The sequence below is a fragment of the Selaginella moellendorffii genome, unplaced genomic scaffold (genome assembly GCF_000143415.4).
Source record: "Selaginella moellendorffii unplaced genomic scaffold, v1.0 SELMOscaffold_11, whole genome shotgun sequence".
In the NCBI taxonomy this organism is placed as follows: Eukaryota; Viridiplantae; Streptophyta; class Lycopodiopsida; order Selaginellales; family Selaginellaceae; genus Selaginella; species Selaginella moellendorffii.
The window spans coordinates 1,565,575-1,583,672 of record NW_003314272.1 but is presented as its reverse complement, the minus strand read 5'-3'; the positions used below and the strand labels follow the sequence as shown (position 1 = coordinate 1,583,672).

Below are 18,098 nucleotides of genomic sequence, written 5' to 3'. Positions count from 1 at the left end.
GCCAAAGACAAAGCCAAGGCTGCGGCAGCGTCGCTGGAAGTTCTGGGGGCAAAGATGAAGGATATTGGAGCTTCCATCAGCGAGACATCGCAGAATGGCTTGGGTGGTTTCTTCAAGCGAGGCACAGTGGCTGCCGAGAAAGAAGAAGAGAGTCAGGAGGAGGAAGAAGAAGTGAAGGCAAAGTTTGGTCTGGGAAACTTGTTTAAGAGGAGCAAGGCCACAGTATCATCAGCCGAGACTCCATCGCAAGCAAAGAAAGTTCCTTCTACCAAAACGAAGACCCCAAGTCACGATTGCCACCACCGCCAGCGATGAGGACGAAGGCTCCGAGAGAGACGAGCAAGGCCCAAAGCTCGAGAGGAAAGAAGAGTACTGGGAGGATTGTTCAAGCAAGACACGATATTTATATCGATGAGTAACTCGATAGTATATTGTACAAACCATGATATCGTTTGTAAAGCAATCAAAAGGAGGTATTTTGCGTTGTATGCTTTTGTGCAGGAAGTTGCTTGCTGCTATGGCGCAAAGTGGTGTGCGCGGGATTGAGAGAGCAAGGCTGTGGAGAGATGGAGGAGGAGTTTGTGCTTTGAAGAATCAACCATGGCCATTGTCTCGTTTGAGAAGATTTAAGATTTCTTTGGTAGTAGCAGCAGCAGCTACTGGCGAGGAGGTCCTGATTGATGCGTTGGTTGGAGTTGGAGGGCGACGCCGGAGTGCAAGCCAAGAACAACTCAAGGTGATTTAAATCGTTGTACAAACCTTCTCAACAGACGTTAGTCCGTTGAATCTTTACTCGCAACCTTGCCTATAAGTAAAATGTATCTCATGTTGGTTTTGTTTTTCTTTTGTTTATATGTGTATGGATCTTGCGTTCAGGGGAAAACTAGGGGGCAAGCTTGGACAAGAACTTGAAGGTCTTGGAGTAAAAACGGTTGGAGACTCTTGCAGTTTTCCGAAGTGAAATTGCAGGATATGTATGGCCCAAACACCGGGTAAGAAGCTTTATTCTGAGCTCTCTTCTTCAGCTTCTTCAGCTTCTTCTTCTTCCTCAGCAGCAGCATTAGGGTTCCAGCAGCATCAGCAGCATCAGCAAGTGCAGGAGTACGCGGCTCTGCTGCAGTCGTGCGTTGATGGGGGCAACCTCCTCCACCGGAGCATTGTCGCCAAGGATCTGGAGCAGCACGTCTCTCTCTGGAATTGCCTGGTAAACATGTACGTCCGGTGTGGGGATGTGCAGGTGGCGCACGCTGTGTTCGACAGGATGCAGAAGAGGAATATGGTGTCTTGGGCTGCCATGATCGCAGCAAATGCCCAGCACGGGCATTGGGTTCAGGCATTCCGACTGTTCCGGATGCGGGGCCCAACAGCCACACATTTGTGGCGCTGCTCAGCGCTGCTGTCTCCAAAACAGCAAATGGATCGAGTCGCTCATCCGTGAGAACGAAGCTGGCATGGAAGAAGCCGGAGTCAGAGAAGAACCAACATCAACAACAACAACAACGGTGGTCGCAAGTGCCCTCATCAACATGTACACCAAGTGTGGCAGCCTGGAGAATGCAGTTGCTGTGTTTCAAGGGATGGCTTGCCAACAAAAGGATATTGTGTCTTGGACTTCACTTGTAGGAGCGTATGCCCAAAAAGGCCATTCTGTTGGTGCTGCAGTTCACTTTCAGCGCATGTTGCTTCAAGGCCTCATGCGCAACGAGGATTTCTGGCCGTGTGTGGGGATAAGATTCCACACACCATGTTGGGGAAGAATTTGGGGCATTGGTTGCAGCGGGGATTTGCTGCGGTGGTCTGCCAGGTGAAATATTGGTGCTGACCGTGTGATTATCTGTCTCCTGTGTTATGCTGTGGGGTCTGAGAATCCAAAGAACAGTGGGAATTGTGGGGGGCATTTGTAACTACCCTTGAAAGAGGAAATTGGTATACAGATTAAGCACATCTCCTGTCCAACACAATATCCCACCCCCTTTCCCGGGCCTTATCCAGATTCAAAACGACCACATGGTCCCAGGTTTTCCAATACCGGATGCTACGCCCATGCCGCTTGTTGTATCAAGGTGATGCCCACATAATGTAGCAAGATCTCAACGTCCGAAGGTATTTGTTTTCATTTACTAGGATGCCATTCACTATAACATGTGTATAGGAATTTTTTCGTTGCCAATGGAGATGGTCTTCCGAAGGGTGTTGTAGACAATGCTGCCGAGAACAGCTAGATATTTGTCACAGTTACGGAGCAGCCAAAACAGAAATATTCTCCAAGTGGCACAGAAAATGTGTCTCAGGAAAGGCCCCGGTTAACCCCCTGCTTGTCATTAGGATTAGCGCCTTCAGCCATGTGACTTTTCAATCTTTGGCTCCACCATTGGCGCTAGCATTGCTATCATCCTGCTATTTTCTTCACTTTTACTAGTAGCTCTGCTCACATGTGCATACAAAGCTCTTGCAGAAACAAAGAAAGCTTAACAATTGCTAGGAATAATGTTCACTTTAATAACCACCAGGTGCTTGACTTACGCATGATAAACAACTCCACATTGTGAAGGTTCTTGTTGAAAGTGTTAAACATGATTTTGATTCTACTTGAGTTTGTGTTTCATGTGTCTTCAACTTACATTTCTTGTTTGTGGTTGTTTGGAAAGTACTACACAATGATGAGGGGGCCTAAAAGGCTTGGAGTTACATTACATGGACAGAATGCAAAGACTAGGTAAATGATTTTAAAGGTGCACAATACAAAAGATTCAACAGTTTGAAAGAGGCAAAGCTTTTCATTGATGACGAAGAAATATGTTTTAAAGTTGTGGGCCAAATAGGGTGGTGGGAAGACCCCAAATACTGTGTCTGCATTGCCAGGTTTGTTGAGGGCCACAGCCAGGCCTCTTGAGGAGGTAGTAGTTAGTGCATCATAGGAAGAACAAAAATACATTCTAACAAATGATTAAGTTTAGAGTGTGAAATAATTGTATAAGAAAAATGTGAATAATATGTGAGAGATGTAAGAAATAAAACGTGTAAGAAATAGAATCTTAACTTATAAAAAATATAAGTGAAATAGTGTGTGAATGGTGAATGTTTTATGTGAAATAACATGAATAACATGTAAAGTAATATGCGAATGTTTTCAGCTGTCTTTGAAATTTGTATGAAGTATTTCATGTCAGAATATTTATGTGTTTACATTTGTAAAATCATATATAAATGTTACTAAATATATAAGTTTCTATTCAATGTGTAATCAATTTAAAATTGACTAGGCATCCACTGTACATAAAAATTATAGATAGTTCACATATATTTTTTGTAACTCATAATGGTTTGATGCTCTGATTATAAAAAAAACTCTTGAGTAAATGAGATAAAAAAGAACAAAGAAAAAAAAAATGCAAAATATGATTTAAATCATCCTATAAAAAACTTATTTTAAACAAAAAGAAGAATAAAGAGAAAATGAACATAGTGATAGTAATTTGATGTAACAAGTTTGATGTTTCTTTAGAGCTACGTGCATTATGTTCACCGACTATAGTAGTTTTCGTCCCAGTACTGAGGTGTGACTTTTGAACAACAACGATTTCTTTGTCATTCATTAATGGTACTCTAGTTTTATGTGATTAAATTGTCAAGTACTATAGTTACATTGTCAACATTATTATATATGAGACTTATACGTCCATGGCACATTCAAAACATACAAATGCTTTAGATTATCTTCATACTCCATTCAATAGTAACAATTCTCCTATCCATCTTCGAAAAACAAAAGTGAAAACTACTAAAACACCTAACAACATTATGTGTGGGCAAAAAATGTGCTCATTAATATGAACAAGTTTAAGCAAGATATCCAGAAAACACTAAAAACAATAAATACTTCTATGCAAAGGCCTTTTAATTTTAAATTGAGAATATAATGCGCCACTTCTCGATTTCTTTCGTGTGAAAACTTCACTTACATAAATTGCATTAAAAAAAATGTGAAATGTTTATATGGGATGTAAGAAATAAAATGTGTAATATAAAAATCTTTTTAAAGAAAAAGTGAAATAGTGTGTAAAATTTAAATGTTTTTATGTGAAATAACATTAATAACATGTGAAGTAATATACAAATGTTTTTAGCTGTCTTTGACATTTGTGTTAAATATTTTATGTAAGAATATGTAAGTATTTACATATGTGCAATAATATAGAAATACTACATGTCACTAAATCTATAAGTTTTTATATAAAGTGGATAGGCATCCACTTTACATAAAAATTACAGATAGTTCACATATAGTTTTTGTAACTCATGATAGTTTAATGCCCTGATTATAAAAAACTCTTGAGTAAATGAGATAAAAAAGAACAAAGAAAAAAAAATGCAAAATGTGATTTAAATCATCCTATAAAAAACTTATTTTTAAACAAAAAGAAGAATAAAGAGAAAATGAACATAGTGATGGTAATTTGATGTAACAAGTTTGATGTTTCTTTAGAGCTACGTGCATTATGTTCACCGACTATAGTAGTTTTCGTCCCAGTACTGAGGTGTGACTTTTGAACAACAACGATTTCTTTGTCATTCATTAATGGTACTCTGGTTTTATGTGATTAAATTGTCAAGTACTATAGTTACATTGTCAACATTATCATATATGAGACTTGTACGTCCATCACACATTCAAAACATATTAATACTTTAGATTGTCTTTATGCTCCATTCAATAGTAGCAATTTTCCTATCTATCTCTAGAAAGCAAAAGTGAAAACCACCAAAACACCTAACAACATTATGTGTGGGCAAAAAATGTGCTTGTTTCTATGAACAAATTTGAGCAAAATATCTTGCAAACACAAAAAACAATAAATATTATTATGCAAAGGCCTTTTAGCTTCAAATTGAGAATATGATGTGCCACCTCTCGATTTTTTTCAGTGTGAAAACTTCATTTACATAAATTGTATAAAAAAGAATGTGAAATTTTTATATAGGATGTAAAAAATAAAATGTGTAATATAAAAATCTTTAAAAAAAAAAAGTGAAATAACGTGTAAAATGTAAATGGTTTTATGTGAAATAACATTAGTAACATATGAAGTAGTGTACAAATGTTTTTAACTGTTTTTGATATTTGTGTGAAATATTTCATGTGAGAATATGTAAGTGTTTACATATGTGCAATAATATATAAATATTACATGTCACTAAATATATAAGTTTGTGGATAGGCATCCACTTTATATAAAAATTATAGATAGTTCACATATAGTTTTTGTAACTCATGATGGTTTGATTCTCTGATTATAAAAAAAACTCTTGAGTAAATGAGATAAAAAAGAACAAAATGAAAATGCAAAATGTGATCTAAATCATCCTATAAAGAACTTATTTTAAACAAAAAAAAGAATAAAGAGAAAATGAATATAGTGATAGTAATTTGATGCAACAAGTTTGATGTTTCTTCAGAGCCATGTGCATTATATTCACTGACTATAGTAGCTTTTGTCCCAGTACTGAGGTGTGACTTTTGAACAACAGTGGTTTCTTTGTCATTCATTAATGGTACTTTGGTTTTATGTGATTAAATTGTCAAGGACTATAGTTACATTGTCAACATTATTATATATGAGACTTGTACATCCATGGCACATTCAAAATATACAAATGCTTTAGATTGTCTTTATGCTCCATTCAATGGTAGCAATTCTCCTATCTATCTCTAGAAAACAAAAGTGAAAACCACCAAAACACTTAACAACATTATGTGTGGGCAAAAAATGTGCTCATTAATATGAACAAGTTTAAGCAAGATATCTAGCAAACACTAAAAACAATAAATACTTCTATGCAAAGGCCTTTTAATTTCAAATTGAGAATATGATGTGCCACTTCTCGATTTCTTTAGTGTGAAAACTTCACTTAAATAAATTGCATTAAAAAAAATGTGAAATGTTTATATGGGATGTAAGAAATAAAATGTGTAATATAAAAATATTTTTAAAAAAAAAGTGAAATAGTGTGTAAAATTTAAATGTTTTTATGTGAAATAACATTAATAACATGTGAAGTAATATGCAAATGTTTTTAGCTGTCTTTGACATTTGTGTTAAGTATTTTATGTAAGAATATGTAAGTATTTACATATGTGCAATAATATATAAATATTACATATCACTAAATCTATAAGTTTTTATATAAAGTGGATAGGTATCCACTTTACATAAAAATTACAGATAGTTCATATATAGTTTTTGTAACTCATGATAGTTTAATGCCCTGATTATAAAAAACTCTTGAGTAAATGAGATAAAAAAGAACAAAGAAAAAAAAATGCAAAATATGATTTAAATCATCCTATAAAAAACTTATTTTAAACAAAAAGAAGAATAAAGAGAAAATGAACATAGTGATGGTAATTTGATGTAACAAGTTTGATGTTTCTTTAGAGCTACGTACATTATGTTCACCGACTATAGTAGTTTTCGTCCCAGTACTGAGGTGTGACTTTTGAACAACAGTGGTTTCTTTGTCATTCATTAATGGTACTCTGGTTTTATGTGATTAGATTGTCAAGTACTATAGTTACATTGTCAACATTATCATATATGAGACTTGTACGTCCATCACACATTCAAAACATATTAATACTTTAGATTGTCTTTATGCTCCATTCAATAGTAGCAATTTTCCTATCTATCTCTAGAAAGCAAAAGTGAAAACCACCAAAACACTTAACAACATTATGTGTGGGCAAAAAATGTGCTTGTTTCTATGAACAAATTTGAGCAAAATATCTTGCAAACACAAAAAACAATAAATATTATTATGCAAAGGCCTTTTAGCTTCAAATTGAGAATATGATGTGCCATCTCTCGATTTCTTTCAGTGTGAAAACTTCATTTACATAAATTGTATAAAAAAGAATGTGAAATGTTTATATAGGATGTAAAAAATAAAATGTGTAATATAAAAATCTTTTTTAAAAAAAAGTGAAATAACGTGTAAAATGTAAATGGTTTTATGTAAAATAACATTAGTAACATATGAAGTAGTGTATAAATGTTTTTAACTGTTTTTGACATTTGTGTGAAATATTTCATGTGAGAATATGTAATTGTTTACATATGTGCAATAATATATAAATACTACATGTCACTAAATATATAAGTTTGTGGATAAGCATCCACTTTATATAAAAATTATAGATAGTTCATATATAGTTTTTGTAACTCATGATGGTTTGATACTCTAATTATAAAAAAAACTCTTGAGTAAATGAGATAAAAAAGAACAAAATGAAAATGCAAAATATGATCTAAATCATCCTATAAAGAACTTATTTTAAACAAAAAAAAGAATAAAGAGAAAATGAATATAGTGATGGTAATTTGATGCAACATGTTTGATGTTTCTTCAGAGCCATGTGCATTATATTCACTGACTATAGTAGCTTTTGTCCCAGTACTGAGGTGTGACTTTTGAACAACAGTGGTTTCTTTGTCATTCATTAATGGTACTCTGGTTTTATGTGATTAAATTGTCAAGGACTATAGTTACATTGTCAACATTATTATATATGAGACTTGTACGTCCATGGCACATTCAAAATATACAAATGCTATAGATTGTCTTTATGCTCCATTCAATGGTAGCAATTCTCCTATCTATCTCTAGAAAACAAAAGTGAAAACCACCAAAACACTTAACAACATTATGTGTGGGCAAAAAATGTGCTCATTAATATGAACAAGTTTAAGTAAGATATCTAGCAAACACTAAAAACAATAAATACTTCTATGCAATGGCCTTTTAATTTCAAATTGAGAATATGATGCGCCACTTCTCGATTTCTTTAGTGTGAAAACTTCACTTACATAAATTGCATTAAAAAAAATGTGAAATGTTTATATGGAATGTAAGAAATAAAACGTGTAATATAAAAATATTTTTTTAAAAAAAGTGAAATAGTGTGTAAAATTTAAATGTTTTTATGTGAAATAACATTAATAACATGTGAAGTAATATGCAAATGTTTTTAGCTGTCTTTGACATTTGTGTTAAATATTTTATGTAAGAATATGTAAATGTTTACATATGTGCAATAATATAGAAATACTACATGTCACTAAATCTATAAGTTTTTATATAAAGTGGATAGGTATCCACTTTACATAAAAATTACAGATAGTTCACATATAGTTTTTGTAACTCATGATAGTTTAATGCCCTGATTATAAAAAAACTCTTGAGTAAATGAGATAAAAAAGAACAAGAAAAGAAAGAAACTGCAAAATGTGATCTAAATCATTTTGTAAAGAAATAATCTTAAACAAAAAGAAGAATAAAGAAAAAGTAAAAATGATTTAATGTAAGAAGTTTGATGCTTTTTCTTTGTCAACAAGACAATTAAACAACTTTTATGTTTTGATGGATAAAAACAATTCGATAGTCAACTTCATTTCTGCCAGCACACCAAAAACAATTAATTAGTTAGAGCCTAATACTAAGCTGGTTTAGTATTTGCTGGACATACGGCACAGTATGCATTGCCCATTATTTAAGGAGTGAGGGTAGCTACGGGGCTCATTCACAAAATGGCTTGTAAGTTCTATGTTTCCTTATTCTTCTTCTTTTTTGGACTGGCTACATTGGTAGGTGTTATTTGTCACATATGTGTCCAATCTCTCATCTTTTAACTTCTGTTGAACAGGCAACTCTTGGGCATGCTCGAACAACTCCTGGTTTTGATGCTTGCAGGAATTCAAAACCCCTGACTTTGAACTTCTATGGGCAGATCATTCTGGAAGGGGAAAGATCATGCAGAACGAGCATCTCAAAGGATGGAAAAACTTATGCATTCAGCTGCAAGCTCACCACTGGTACTGCCTACGACTCATATCAGATTGGAGTTATAGAAGGCGTGGTTTCAAGGGTGGTTTATGAATCTGGGAGTACTCGTGACTTTATCACTGATACTTTCACCATCGAGCTGAAGGATGGACCAGAGCTATTCACCTTCAACTCCAAAGGTGTTATTAATATTCAGAAAGAAAAGAACGTGTTTCCAGTGAACGGTGGTATTTTTGGGGAGGACACAATCGTCGGCAGGTTTGTGCAAGAAGTGATTTATTCTCCTCCAAGTCTTTTGTTGAAGATCACTGCTACTCTCTACATCATGCCATACTCATGTGGCTCAATCTCCATGAAGGTTGAGTAAAATGCGCATGCTGCCCCCTATCCTTGCAGATCCAATCTCAATAGAGATTGAGATAATAATAAGTCTTCACCAGTAAGTGTTCAAGTGTGAGCATTGGATAGATAGCATGAAAATATGCCAAACGCATTCTAGTCCCACTGGTAGACTCTTGCCCGAATCACAAATGCGGCAACCTCACAGTTGAGTATCCATTCTACATTGCAATTCGGCAGCAGCAGCTCACGGATCACGATGCATGCAGCTCAGCCGGCTCCACTGCGAGCACAACATGACGCTCAGGCTGCCGCTGCATTCGCTACGAAGTCCTCAACTTCACCAGCCGGAATGTGATCACCATCGATCCGCGCAGCTGCGACAGCAGCAGGAACTGATCCTCCACAACTTCTGCGGCCAGCTTCACGCTGCAGAACGATCCAAACTACGCCCTCTCCTACGGGAATATCCTCATGCTCTACAGCTGAAGCAACACCGCCGGATGCTTTAACAACTGGAGAGCCGCACAATCCACAGGCATGCGGACCACCTGTCTTAAGCTCGCCTTTATTTTCAGTTGTCTTGTTGACATCAAAACATTGAGCAAAGATATTGTGTGCAAATTTCTGTGGTGATGAGTCAATGGCTGAGCGCCCAAAGAAGCGATCAGATAATATTGAAGCCAGGATGTGGTTGTGGACCCTGTGGTTACAAAACAATCGCACTGCGCATCTTCTCACAATTCATGTCACATTGTAAGTCCCAGCTAAACTTTTGTGTCATGGTCCTTACTTATCACTCACTGGAGGCTCCAAAGTTCTCCTCAAAGTTGCGGCCTTTAAGATATGGCATAGACAAGATCGTAGACAGCCGATACCTCTTCGAGTGAAGCTTGCACGAGTTTTTCTCTCACCACTCAGCTGGAAAGGAGCAAAGCGAGATAACCAGCAGCGCAAGACTATCTGTTACTACCTCAAATATCATGGCAAAGCCGATGGTACGATTTTTTCAAACCATTAGTAAGGATGTTGTTTGCTCTTTCCAGGGAGTGAATCCAATCACTCAGTGGCCTCCAGTAACAGGAGACCCTAGAAACGCCAGTGAGCAGCAACAACAGTGCCCATCGATCTCCAAGGAGGTACGTCTTGAGGAAGATAGGGCTGGCGCTAGTGTTCCCACAGACGGCTCCATTCCGGAATCCCAACCGGAGAGGAAGGAAGAAACCGTGGCTTGGGAGTATAAGCAGGAAGAGGTCGATCACAGCGTGTTTGCAGAGCTTCCCTCTGAAATCCAGCAAGAATTACAGGTAGAATGGGTGTCCAAAGCAACAAGCGAGGAAAGCCGACAACGATAGCGGAATTTTTCAGCTCGAAAACGTGATACAGTGCCAGTCAACGCGCCTGGTCAATTTAGTCAACGAGCGCACTGCTAGAGTCAATGTGATCGCGGCGGACGTGTATACAGTTTATCTTCCCACCAAATTGTTTTCTAGAGTTTATGCTCCTCCATGGCCGGGTCATGCAACACTTACGATTGGAAAAAGCAATTGCATGGACTCCATCGCGGGGAGGAAGTGGATGCAAAGAGCGTTGCTGCCACCAAACATGACTGACAGCAGCCCGTTCTTGGCGCCTTGGATTGCGTGCGGCATCAGGAGCTCTTTCCAAGCTCATGCATGCCGTTGGTGTGGATGATTGATATTTTCAGGCGGGAGCCGGCTAGAACAGTGATCAACTTTGCGTACTTCGGGTGTGGCGTCTTTCTTCTTTTTTGTTTGATCAGAATGCTAACTACTTTTGAGCGGAGAGGGATACCGAGACGACAGAATCCAGCAATTGGAAGAAACCAGGATACAGGTGAGAAGGCTGCTTTCTTTCCGTGTTAAGATGTACAAGAACATGCTAATCTCTTCATCTTTAGCTTCAAAACGCAATTGCTCAAGGCGAGGCGGAGCGAAAGCTGAGGAGCCTCAAGTCCAGAAATTGTCCGTGGAGGCGAAAGAACTGGAGCAGAAAATCTACGATCTCAACAAACAACAAGCCGTGTTGCAAAGCGACATACGTGGCATCAAAGAGGAGCTGAATTGTGGAGTGTTTTTTCTTCTTCTTAAACAGTGAGATGTTGGTTTGTATTTAGATTGTAAGCGAGAAAGCCTCTGTTGCTCAAATGAAACAAGAAGGGTTCCAGCTGCGGACACAGATTGTACAATCTCCCGACAAGCTTCGGGTAAGCTCTGAAATTCTATATTCTACTTCCTTTTTTCTTGTTCTTTTCGGTCTAACGTTGCGCTCCCTTTCCAGAAAATGCTTGAAGACAGGAGGGCGGCTGTTCAGAATGCGGAAGCTGAGGTTGAATCGGCCCGTCAATCCGTCGTCAAATGGAAGCACAAGTACGAGGCATACACAAAAGTGCGTTAATATTTATTTTGTCTTTCCTTGGCCGAGCAAACCTTATATCATGTTGCAACCTCTTAGGCGAAAAGGAAAGTGCAAAAATGCCTTGATATGATGGACTCGCTGGACAAGCAGGTAATTTCGTTACTCTCGCTCGACTCGCACGACGGATTGACTTGTTTTGCTGTACAGGCGGCTCTTCAGAAGAAAATGGTGAAAGATTCGAAGGACATGAAGGTGAAACTTAAAGAGAATGAAGAGAAGCATTCGGTTACCAGTGTGCAGCTGGCTCTTGGTATTCACATGTGATACTAACTCAAGTATCTTTCAGGCCAGCACTTTCACAATCTACTGGAGAAGCTAGATTCGTCCTTCGACGTCAAGTGCCAGGAGACGGTCAAGGAGCTTGAAGATTTCAGGTTGCAAAATGCGCCCCTGATTGATCAACTGGATAAACAGGAAGAGCAAATCGCGAGAAAGCAAGACGAGGTACGAACGCTTAATTTGGTTTGTTCTTCAGATTCAAATTCTTTTGCAGGTGGAAATTATCACAAGTAACTTAAACGAGGCTCGGTCGAAGAAAGAAGCCGGGCTCAAGGCCTTACACGACGAAGTGGAGCTGATACAAAACGAGGTAATGGACAAGGCTTATATTTGTGGGTCTAAGGCGCCAATTTTCAGGTTCTGAGATACAACGAGGACTCGATGAGAGTGATTGATTGATTGATTGATTGATTGATTGTACCTCGTACCCATCGCCTCCAGTGGACGTTTCATATAATGACTTACCCACAGTATGACGCGCGGTACCGGCGCACGACCCAACACCACTAGAGGCGTTCCAGCAATACGTTCACGTTGACTATTTTGACCGGACGGTTGGAATGCGCTGACCAAATGTTTTTAAGCGCCATTTACAGAAAATGTTTAAAAAGTAGCTCTATAGTTGCGAGCCAAAACGAAAAGGATTCGGTATGGAGATTTGTTTACCAGTGTCACGTTTTAAGCACATTCTCAATCTAACTCCATCCATCTCGTGAAATGGCCCCTCTTGCAATCCTTGTCTGCGCTTTGATTCTTCTCCCAGATCCATCTCTTGCTCTTAGAAGTGCCCCCATGGATTGTGCCTCACAACTTGAGCGATTGGAAATCATAAACCACAGGACATGCTGCAATTACGTTCGATTCCTCAGTGCTCGTTGATGATTAGTCATCACGAGCCTTGGGAAAGTCTTCAAAGTCTGTAAGATTCAATGCGTAAAGCTGTGATGGCGATAATATATTTCCTTTTATAAATCCATAGAAGCTTTTGCAGTTTTTTGTCTAGGAAGGAGTTCTCCTGTGATGGGCAATTTTTATCAATCAATCAATCAATCATTCACGCATTCTTGATCCAGCTCCATCCGTCTCGCAAATGGCCCTTCTTGATTTTCCAAATCCATCTCTTGCTCCAACAGGATTGTGCCTCACAACTTGAGCGATTTCCCAGGAATCGATGCTGCGATTACGTTTGGGAGAACAGGATTTCCTCGTGAAGGAGCTGCCCGAGATCCGCGCTTGCGCAGGTCTCAAAATCTGGCTTGCTGCAGGAATCCCTCCAACAGAGCAGGAATGCATATAAAAAAGCCTGGTTCTCAAGCACAAAGATCGGATATATTCTTGTATATTTAAGATTAATATTAAAGTAATACATTTTGGAAATTATTTGCAGATTCTATGCATCAAACGAACAAGTGATTTCACATGAGCATTATATATTTACACGTATATTTTGGTTTTGAATTGCACACAATGTTATAATGTATACAATCATGTTTTGATTGTTTTGATTGTTATAATAGCAATTGAAATGTGATTATATGCATAATAATGGCTTGGGAATGAGTAAATATGTTTAGGATTATAAAATTTATTATCACAATTGGATGGATTGTTTTTTTAATATTTCATTCAACATGCTGTTAAGCAATAAGATCACGAGCTCCAACTAATTTAACATGGCATATGAAACCACAATTTTTAATCCACTAATAATTTTATCCAAAACTTGGTTGATGCCACAAAATTTTACTGTCTTAGATTAAATGTTTGCTCAAGTTGAGCAATATGTATAACACTTGTGATTCTTACATAGAGATTAATAAGACCCCATTAGACTAAATAGTGTGGAGGTTTATGGCCATATTTAATTTAAACTTTCACAATCTTCCTTGTTATTTTTGCTAAACTTAAATAAAAAAGAAGAACTTAAATTTTTTTTGCTAAATTATTTTGTGAGTCATACATGTCATAAAGAATTCAAACACATATAATTTTTAAATTTATATATCTAAAATATATATATATATATGTATGTATGTATGTAATGTGTGTTGATGTAAGAAAGTTTGAGTCTGTTTCATCTCAATACATATATCAGCCAAAATGATCTAAAGGATTTGTGTTCGCTCAACGTAGCGAGCTCTCAATGTCTATACATAGTATTTAGTTTAAAATATTATTTTATAGTAACTATAAATAAAATATATTTTCACAAAGAGGCCAAGTGTTTTATTAAAGTATATTCACTTCCTAAAGTTTTTGCCATAAATCTTAAATGTATAAATATATTATGTAAAAATAAATTAATTTAATAATTAATAAGATATGATTATAATTTCATTAAGTAGTGACTATTTTTCTTACTTTTTATGCTAATATTATAAGTGATAAGTTACAAAAAAATTTATGTGCAAATAACACAATTGGTAATTCATAAGTATAAGAGCAAAAGTGTTTTATGTATTTGATCACATTCTTGTTTAAAAGTTTATTATTAATGTTTGATTCACAAAAGAAAATTTATATTTAAATATTAATACTCTATGAGTTATAATGAGCAAATAGTTACCACTAATAAATATTAAATAAAATTATAATTAATATATATTTAACTTAAATCTAATTTTTAGGATGAAATGTTTGATCCATCTCTCACTCACAAAGAAACATTCTTAAACATTCAAAAAAAATTAAGAAGTAAATTTAGAAACTTAAGAAACTGTAGAAACTTATATTAATTTATAATTGAAAATTCTAAGAATGAATTCATCATAGGATTCCCAGAAACAATTTTCAGCTAGCTAGAGACACGAAAATGTTTCGATGTCTAGAACAAACAACAAAGTTAGTAAAGAAATGAAAAATCAACAAACGAGTTCTTACCGGATTTCACTCATGCCGCTCGAATTTTCTTCACAACCAAGTCGCTACCATGGCCAGGAGCACTCCTCTTCACTCCACAGCGCCTCCTGCGAGACATCGTCTCGATCTTGCAATTACCGACGATCCAGGGATGCTCCAGCACGCCATCCAGCGTCAGCCTCTCGCTCGGCTCCACAGCCAGCATCCCGCAGATGAGATCCTCCGCCTCGTCCGAGACAGGAGAACCATCCGGGAATACCCCGCCTCGCAAGAGCTCGATCTGCTGGGGCAGCTTGTAGCCCCTCAGCAGCTCATACGCGATCACTCCCAGCGCCCAAACGTCGACGGCCTTGGTGTACAAGCTCTGCGAGCTTCCATCGCCATGACCACCTTTGCAGCTTGCCACCTCCGGGGCCATATACTTCCCCGTTCCACAGTACTGCGACATCTCCTTGATGTCGTCCGTGGCCACGCCAAAGTCTCCAATCACCACCTCGTGCACGGCACTAGCGTCCAGCTTGACGAAGATGTTCTCCGGCTTGAGATCCCGATGGACGATGCCCCTGGAGTGGATCTCCTTGAGCGTCTCCGCCAGCCTCTGGATGGTCTTGGCGGCCTCCTCCTCGCCCAGCGGCCCTCCCTTGATCAATCGATGGCACAGACTAGGGCCGCACAGCTCCATCACCATGGTCCCGTAGCAAGCCCCGCCGCTCCTCTCCCTCACGAAGCCCGTGAGGGAGACCACTCCAGCGCAGGGGCGGAGCTTGGACATGAGCCGGAGCTCTCTCCCGGCCTCCCTCCCCGATCGAAACATCTTCCCAGCGTAGCTCCTGGCACCTTTGAGCACGAAAACCTGGCCCTGGCGCCCGCAGCCCAGCCTCTCGCCCCTCGTGTAGACCTTGAGGAGCTCAGCACAGTCGTCTTCGTCGAACTCACCGTCTTCGCGCACCATCGCAGAGCTTCTCCTCTCCTCTCTCGCGCAAGCTTTGCTAAGTGAAAAAAATTTAGGGAGGAAACCCTAGCTTCTCATAACGACTGCATCTCGACGGCTGGGATGTGTCGATGGCGTGATCAACGGTGGCGATGCGCCTGGCCGTGAATATACCGCTAGTATATTCTCGTTTAAATTGCCATAGCTACTCGCCTTTGTGCTTGAAGCTTTGCTCGAAGTGGAACTGCGCCGCATTGACGAGCCTGTTGGTGATGTCCACCACGTCCTGGTCGGGCACTACGTTCCCTCTGGGCGATCGCGGCGATGCCCCGCCTCTCGGCGACGCCACTCTCACCTTCTTGGGCGTGTTTGCGCCGCTGCTCGTCGTGGTCGTGGTCGTGGTGCTCTTCACCGATGGTGGCGGCTCCGGCGGCTTCTTCTTGGGCATCCCCTTGAACGCGTTCACCCTCGAGTAGCCCTTGGCGTTCTGGAGCTGCGTGTCCACCCGCCGGAGCTCCTGCGCGAGCTGGAACACCTTCTTCTCGAAGTACTCCTTGTCCACGCGCTCCTTCTCGAGGAGCTGCTCCAGGAAGCCGGCGTGCTGCTGGAGCTCCTTGCACCGCTTCATGTTCCGGCTCGCCTCCAGCGTCGTCTCCCGGGCCTTGTTGCGGAAGCCCTTGAGCTCGTAGCTCGCTCGCTCCAAAGTGTCTTGAGCGGCCTGGAAGAGTGTGTTAGCTCCAAAGTTTCTACGTGAGATCTTGCCCGGACCTGGATGATCTAAAGGCTATGGACGTAGATCTACAGAAGGACGGAAGCTCCTTACTTGCATGGAGGATTGGAGCCTGTGCTGTGTCGTCTCGAGGATGTTGGCCTTCTCTTTGAGGCGTCCCAGCTCCTTGTTCTGGCAGCTTATCCGGTTGTGCGTGGCGTTGAGCCGCCGGACCAGCTTTTGCAAGTTCCCGACCTCCCCGGCAAACACGTCCCGTTCTACTTCAACTTCCTGGTGGATCATCGCGTTAGATCGAGGAGTGATGAAAGGAAAGCTTGAAAGAGTGACGAAAGCTTGCCTTTGTATGAGAAACACGCAAGTCCTTGCGAAGGAGCGCGAGCTCCTCCAGCTGCCTGTCACAGGTTGATTGCAAGTCGTTTATCCGCATTTTCAATCCTGGAGCGAAGAAGCTTGCAAGGTGAATCCTCGCGAAGAACACTTTGGAGAGAAAGGAAACCTTGTAGCTTTGCTCGTAGACGCGATGAGCCTCCGGTTCTGGGAGCCTCGGCCGCTCCCTGTGCTTCCAAATCCTCGATGTCTCGCTCGAGCTTTCTGCCAAGAAACGCGAGATCAACAAGTTTGTTCCTCGCTGGAGAAACCAAGAACACTGACCGGGCTTATAGCTAGAAATGTTTGGAGGATGGCAAGAAGTACTTGTTTTCGATCTCAAGCGCCGAGGTGTGGACCTTTTGGAACTTGATGTGCTTATCCTGCTCGTAGAGCACCCTCTTGAGCTCCAAAATCTCCTCGAGCAGCGCCTCCTTGTCCCTGGAGCCCATGAGGATCTTCTTGGGCATGAGGCTCCCCTTGGCGCGCATCGACAGCGTCGCGGGCGACACGGCCATGCCCTTGAGCCCATTGGGCGGTGGCGGCGTCATGGGCATCATCGGCATGGCGCCCGAGAGATCCATGACGGCGCGCAGCGACGCATCCGAGCGTGGCTTTGGATTGTAGGGGCTGGCCGCCCGCGGCCCCGGCCCGGCGCTCATCGGCCTCGCCGCTGGCTGCTGCTGCTGCTTCTTTACCTCCATCTTCGTCATGATCTATCTCTTCTTGCTCGGGTTGTTCTTATTCTCTCTCCTCCGCTCACACTCCCAGCTTAGCGCATCTCGCGATTTGCATTGGAGCCCACGCCAGGGCTCGCAATTGGGTCACCGCTCCGCCGGTTTGATCGATCGTGGATCCAGATGGGCGATCGTGGTGGCGTCAAAAGCTTACTTGTGTGAGCTTCCTTGGATCTTGGGTGTGATGGATGGCGATTTTTTTTCCTGTTTTTCCTCGCTGCCTGCCACACCGGCCGGCATCGCGAGCCCTAACTGCCAGCTTCGTGGCACCGCCTTCGCCCTCGGATCCTCGCATCCGAGGGCCATGGTCGAGTGTTCTTCCCATGTGCCGGGGTAGTAGTAGTATGGTGCTAGGATGGAAGGTCATCGCTGTCCTCTCGCTTGTTCTTCCTCTCGCCAGTCCAGTGCCCGAGAATGTGACAATTGGGCTGTTCGCCTTCCGGACGAGGATTGGACGGGCTGCCAGGGCCGCGATCGAGCTCGCGGTGGAGGAGATCAACCGCGACGACACGGTGCTCAATGGAACCCGGCTGCTCGTCCAGTTCTCCGATGGCAATTGCAACGCTGTCCAAGGAGC

The 18,098-nt window shown here is 40.6% G+C and overlaps 4 protein-coding genes and 2 long non-coding RNA genes across 7 annotated transcripts; 3 read left to right on the top strand and 3 right to left on the bottom strand.

Annotated features, from left to right (window-relative positions):
- Window positions 1–871: 871 nt before the first annotated feature.
- LOC112345973 (pentatricopeptide repeat-containing protein At2g33760-like) lies at window positions 872–2,188 on the top strand. 2 transcript variants are annotated; one of them, XM_024673844.1, is made up of 2 exons: window positions 872–992; window positions 1,056–2,188. In XM_024673844.1, exons 1-2 carry the CDS (start codon window positions 977–979, stop codon window positions 1,436–1,438), a joined length of 399 nt encoding a protein of 132 aa, XP_024529612.1. In that variant the 5' UTR covers window positions 872–976; the 3' UTR covers window positions 1,439–2,188. The 2 variants fall into 2 exon arrangements, with proteins under 2 accessions (XP_024529612.1, XP_024529611.1); XM_024673843.1 differs by having other exon boundaries at window positions 1,053–2,188.
- Window positions 2,189–8,576: 6,388 nt separating this feature from the next.
- LOC9650989 lies at window positions 8,577–9,292 on the top strand. The gene is made up of 2 exons (XM_024674015.1): window positions 8,577–8,642; window positions 8,702–9,292. Exons 1-2 carry the CDS (start codon window positions 8,586–8,588, stop codon window positions 9,206–9,208), a joined length of 564 nt encoding a protein of 187 aa, XP_024529783.1. The 5' UTR covers window positions 8,577–8,585; the 3' UTR covers window positions 9,209–9,292.
- Window positions 9,293–11,872: 2,580 nt separating this feature from the next.
- LOC112345985 lies at window positions 11,873–12,561 on the top strand. The gene is made up of 3 exons (XR_002992246.1): window positions 11,873–12,063; window positions 12,113–12,208; window positions 12,256–12,561. It is a non-coding gene; the product is annotated as an uncharacterized LOC112345985 (long non-coding RNA).
- Window positions 12,562–14,788: 2,227 nt separating this feature from the next.
- Window positions 14,789–15,709, bottom strand: LOC9650988 (calcium/calmodulin-dependent protein kinase type 1G). Its single transcript, XM_024673612.1, has one exon. It carries the CDS (start codon window positions 15,707–15,709, stop codon window positions 14,789–14,791), a length of 921 nt encoding a protein of 306 aa, XP_024529380.1.
- Window positions 15,710–15,760: 51 nt separating this feature from the next.
- On the bottom strand, window positions 15,761–16,700 carry LOC9658620. Its single transcript, XM_024673611.1, has 2 exons — window positions 16,512–16,700; window positions 15,761–16,406 (listed from the first exon to the last, which is right to left on the bottom strand). The coding sequence occupies exons 1-2, from the start codon at window positions 16,698–16,700 to the stop codon at window positions 15,894–15,896; spliced, it is 702 nt and encodes a 233-aa protein (XP_024529379.1). The 3' UTR covers window positions 15,761–15,893.
- A 54-nt stretch (window positions 16,701–16,754) lies between these two features.
- Window positions 16,755–17,159, bottom strand: LOC112346037. The gene is made up of 3 exons (XR_002992262.1): window positions 17,070–17,159; window positions 16,915–17,009; window positions 16,755–16,853 (listed from the first exon to the last, which is right to left on the bottom strand). It is a non-coding gene; the product is annotated as an uncharacterized LOC112346037 (long non-coding RNA).
- Window positions 17,160–18,098: the final 939 nt, after the last annotated feature.

Excerpts from the sequence above, each read along its gene's own strand:
- LOC9658620 (XM_024673611.1), bottom strand. The coding sequence starts at position 16,700 with ATGATCCACCAGGAAGTTGAAGTAGAACGGGACGTGTTTGCCGGGGAG. Across the intron at positions 16,407-16,511 it reads GGCTCCAATCCTCCATGCAA|GCCGCTCAAGACACTTTGGA; the intron begins GTAAGGAGCTTC and ends ACACTCTTCCAG.
- LOC9650988 (XM_024673612.1), bottom strand. The coding sequence starts at position 15,709 with ATGGTGCGCGAAGACGGTGAGTTCGACGAAGACGACTGTGCTGAGCTC.
- LOC9650989 (XM_024674015.1), top strand. The coding sequence starts at position 8,586 with ATGGCTTGTAAGTTCTATGTTTCCTTATTCTTCTTCTTTTTTGGACTG. Across the intron at positions 8,643-8,701 it reads TTTTTGGACTGGCTACATTG|GCAACTCTTGGGCATGCTCG; the intron begins GTAGGTGTTATT and ends TCTGTTGAACAG.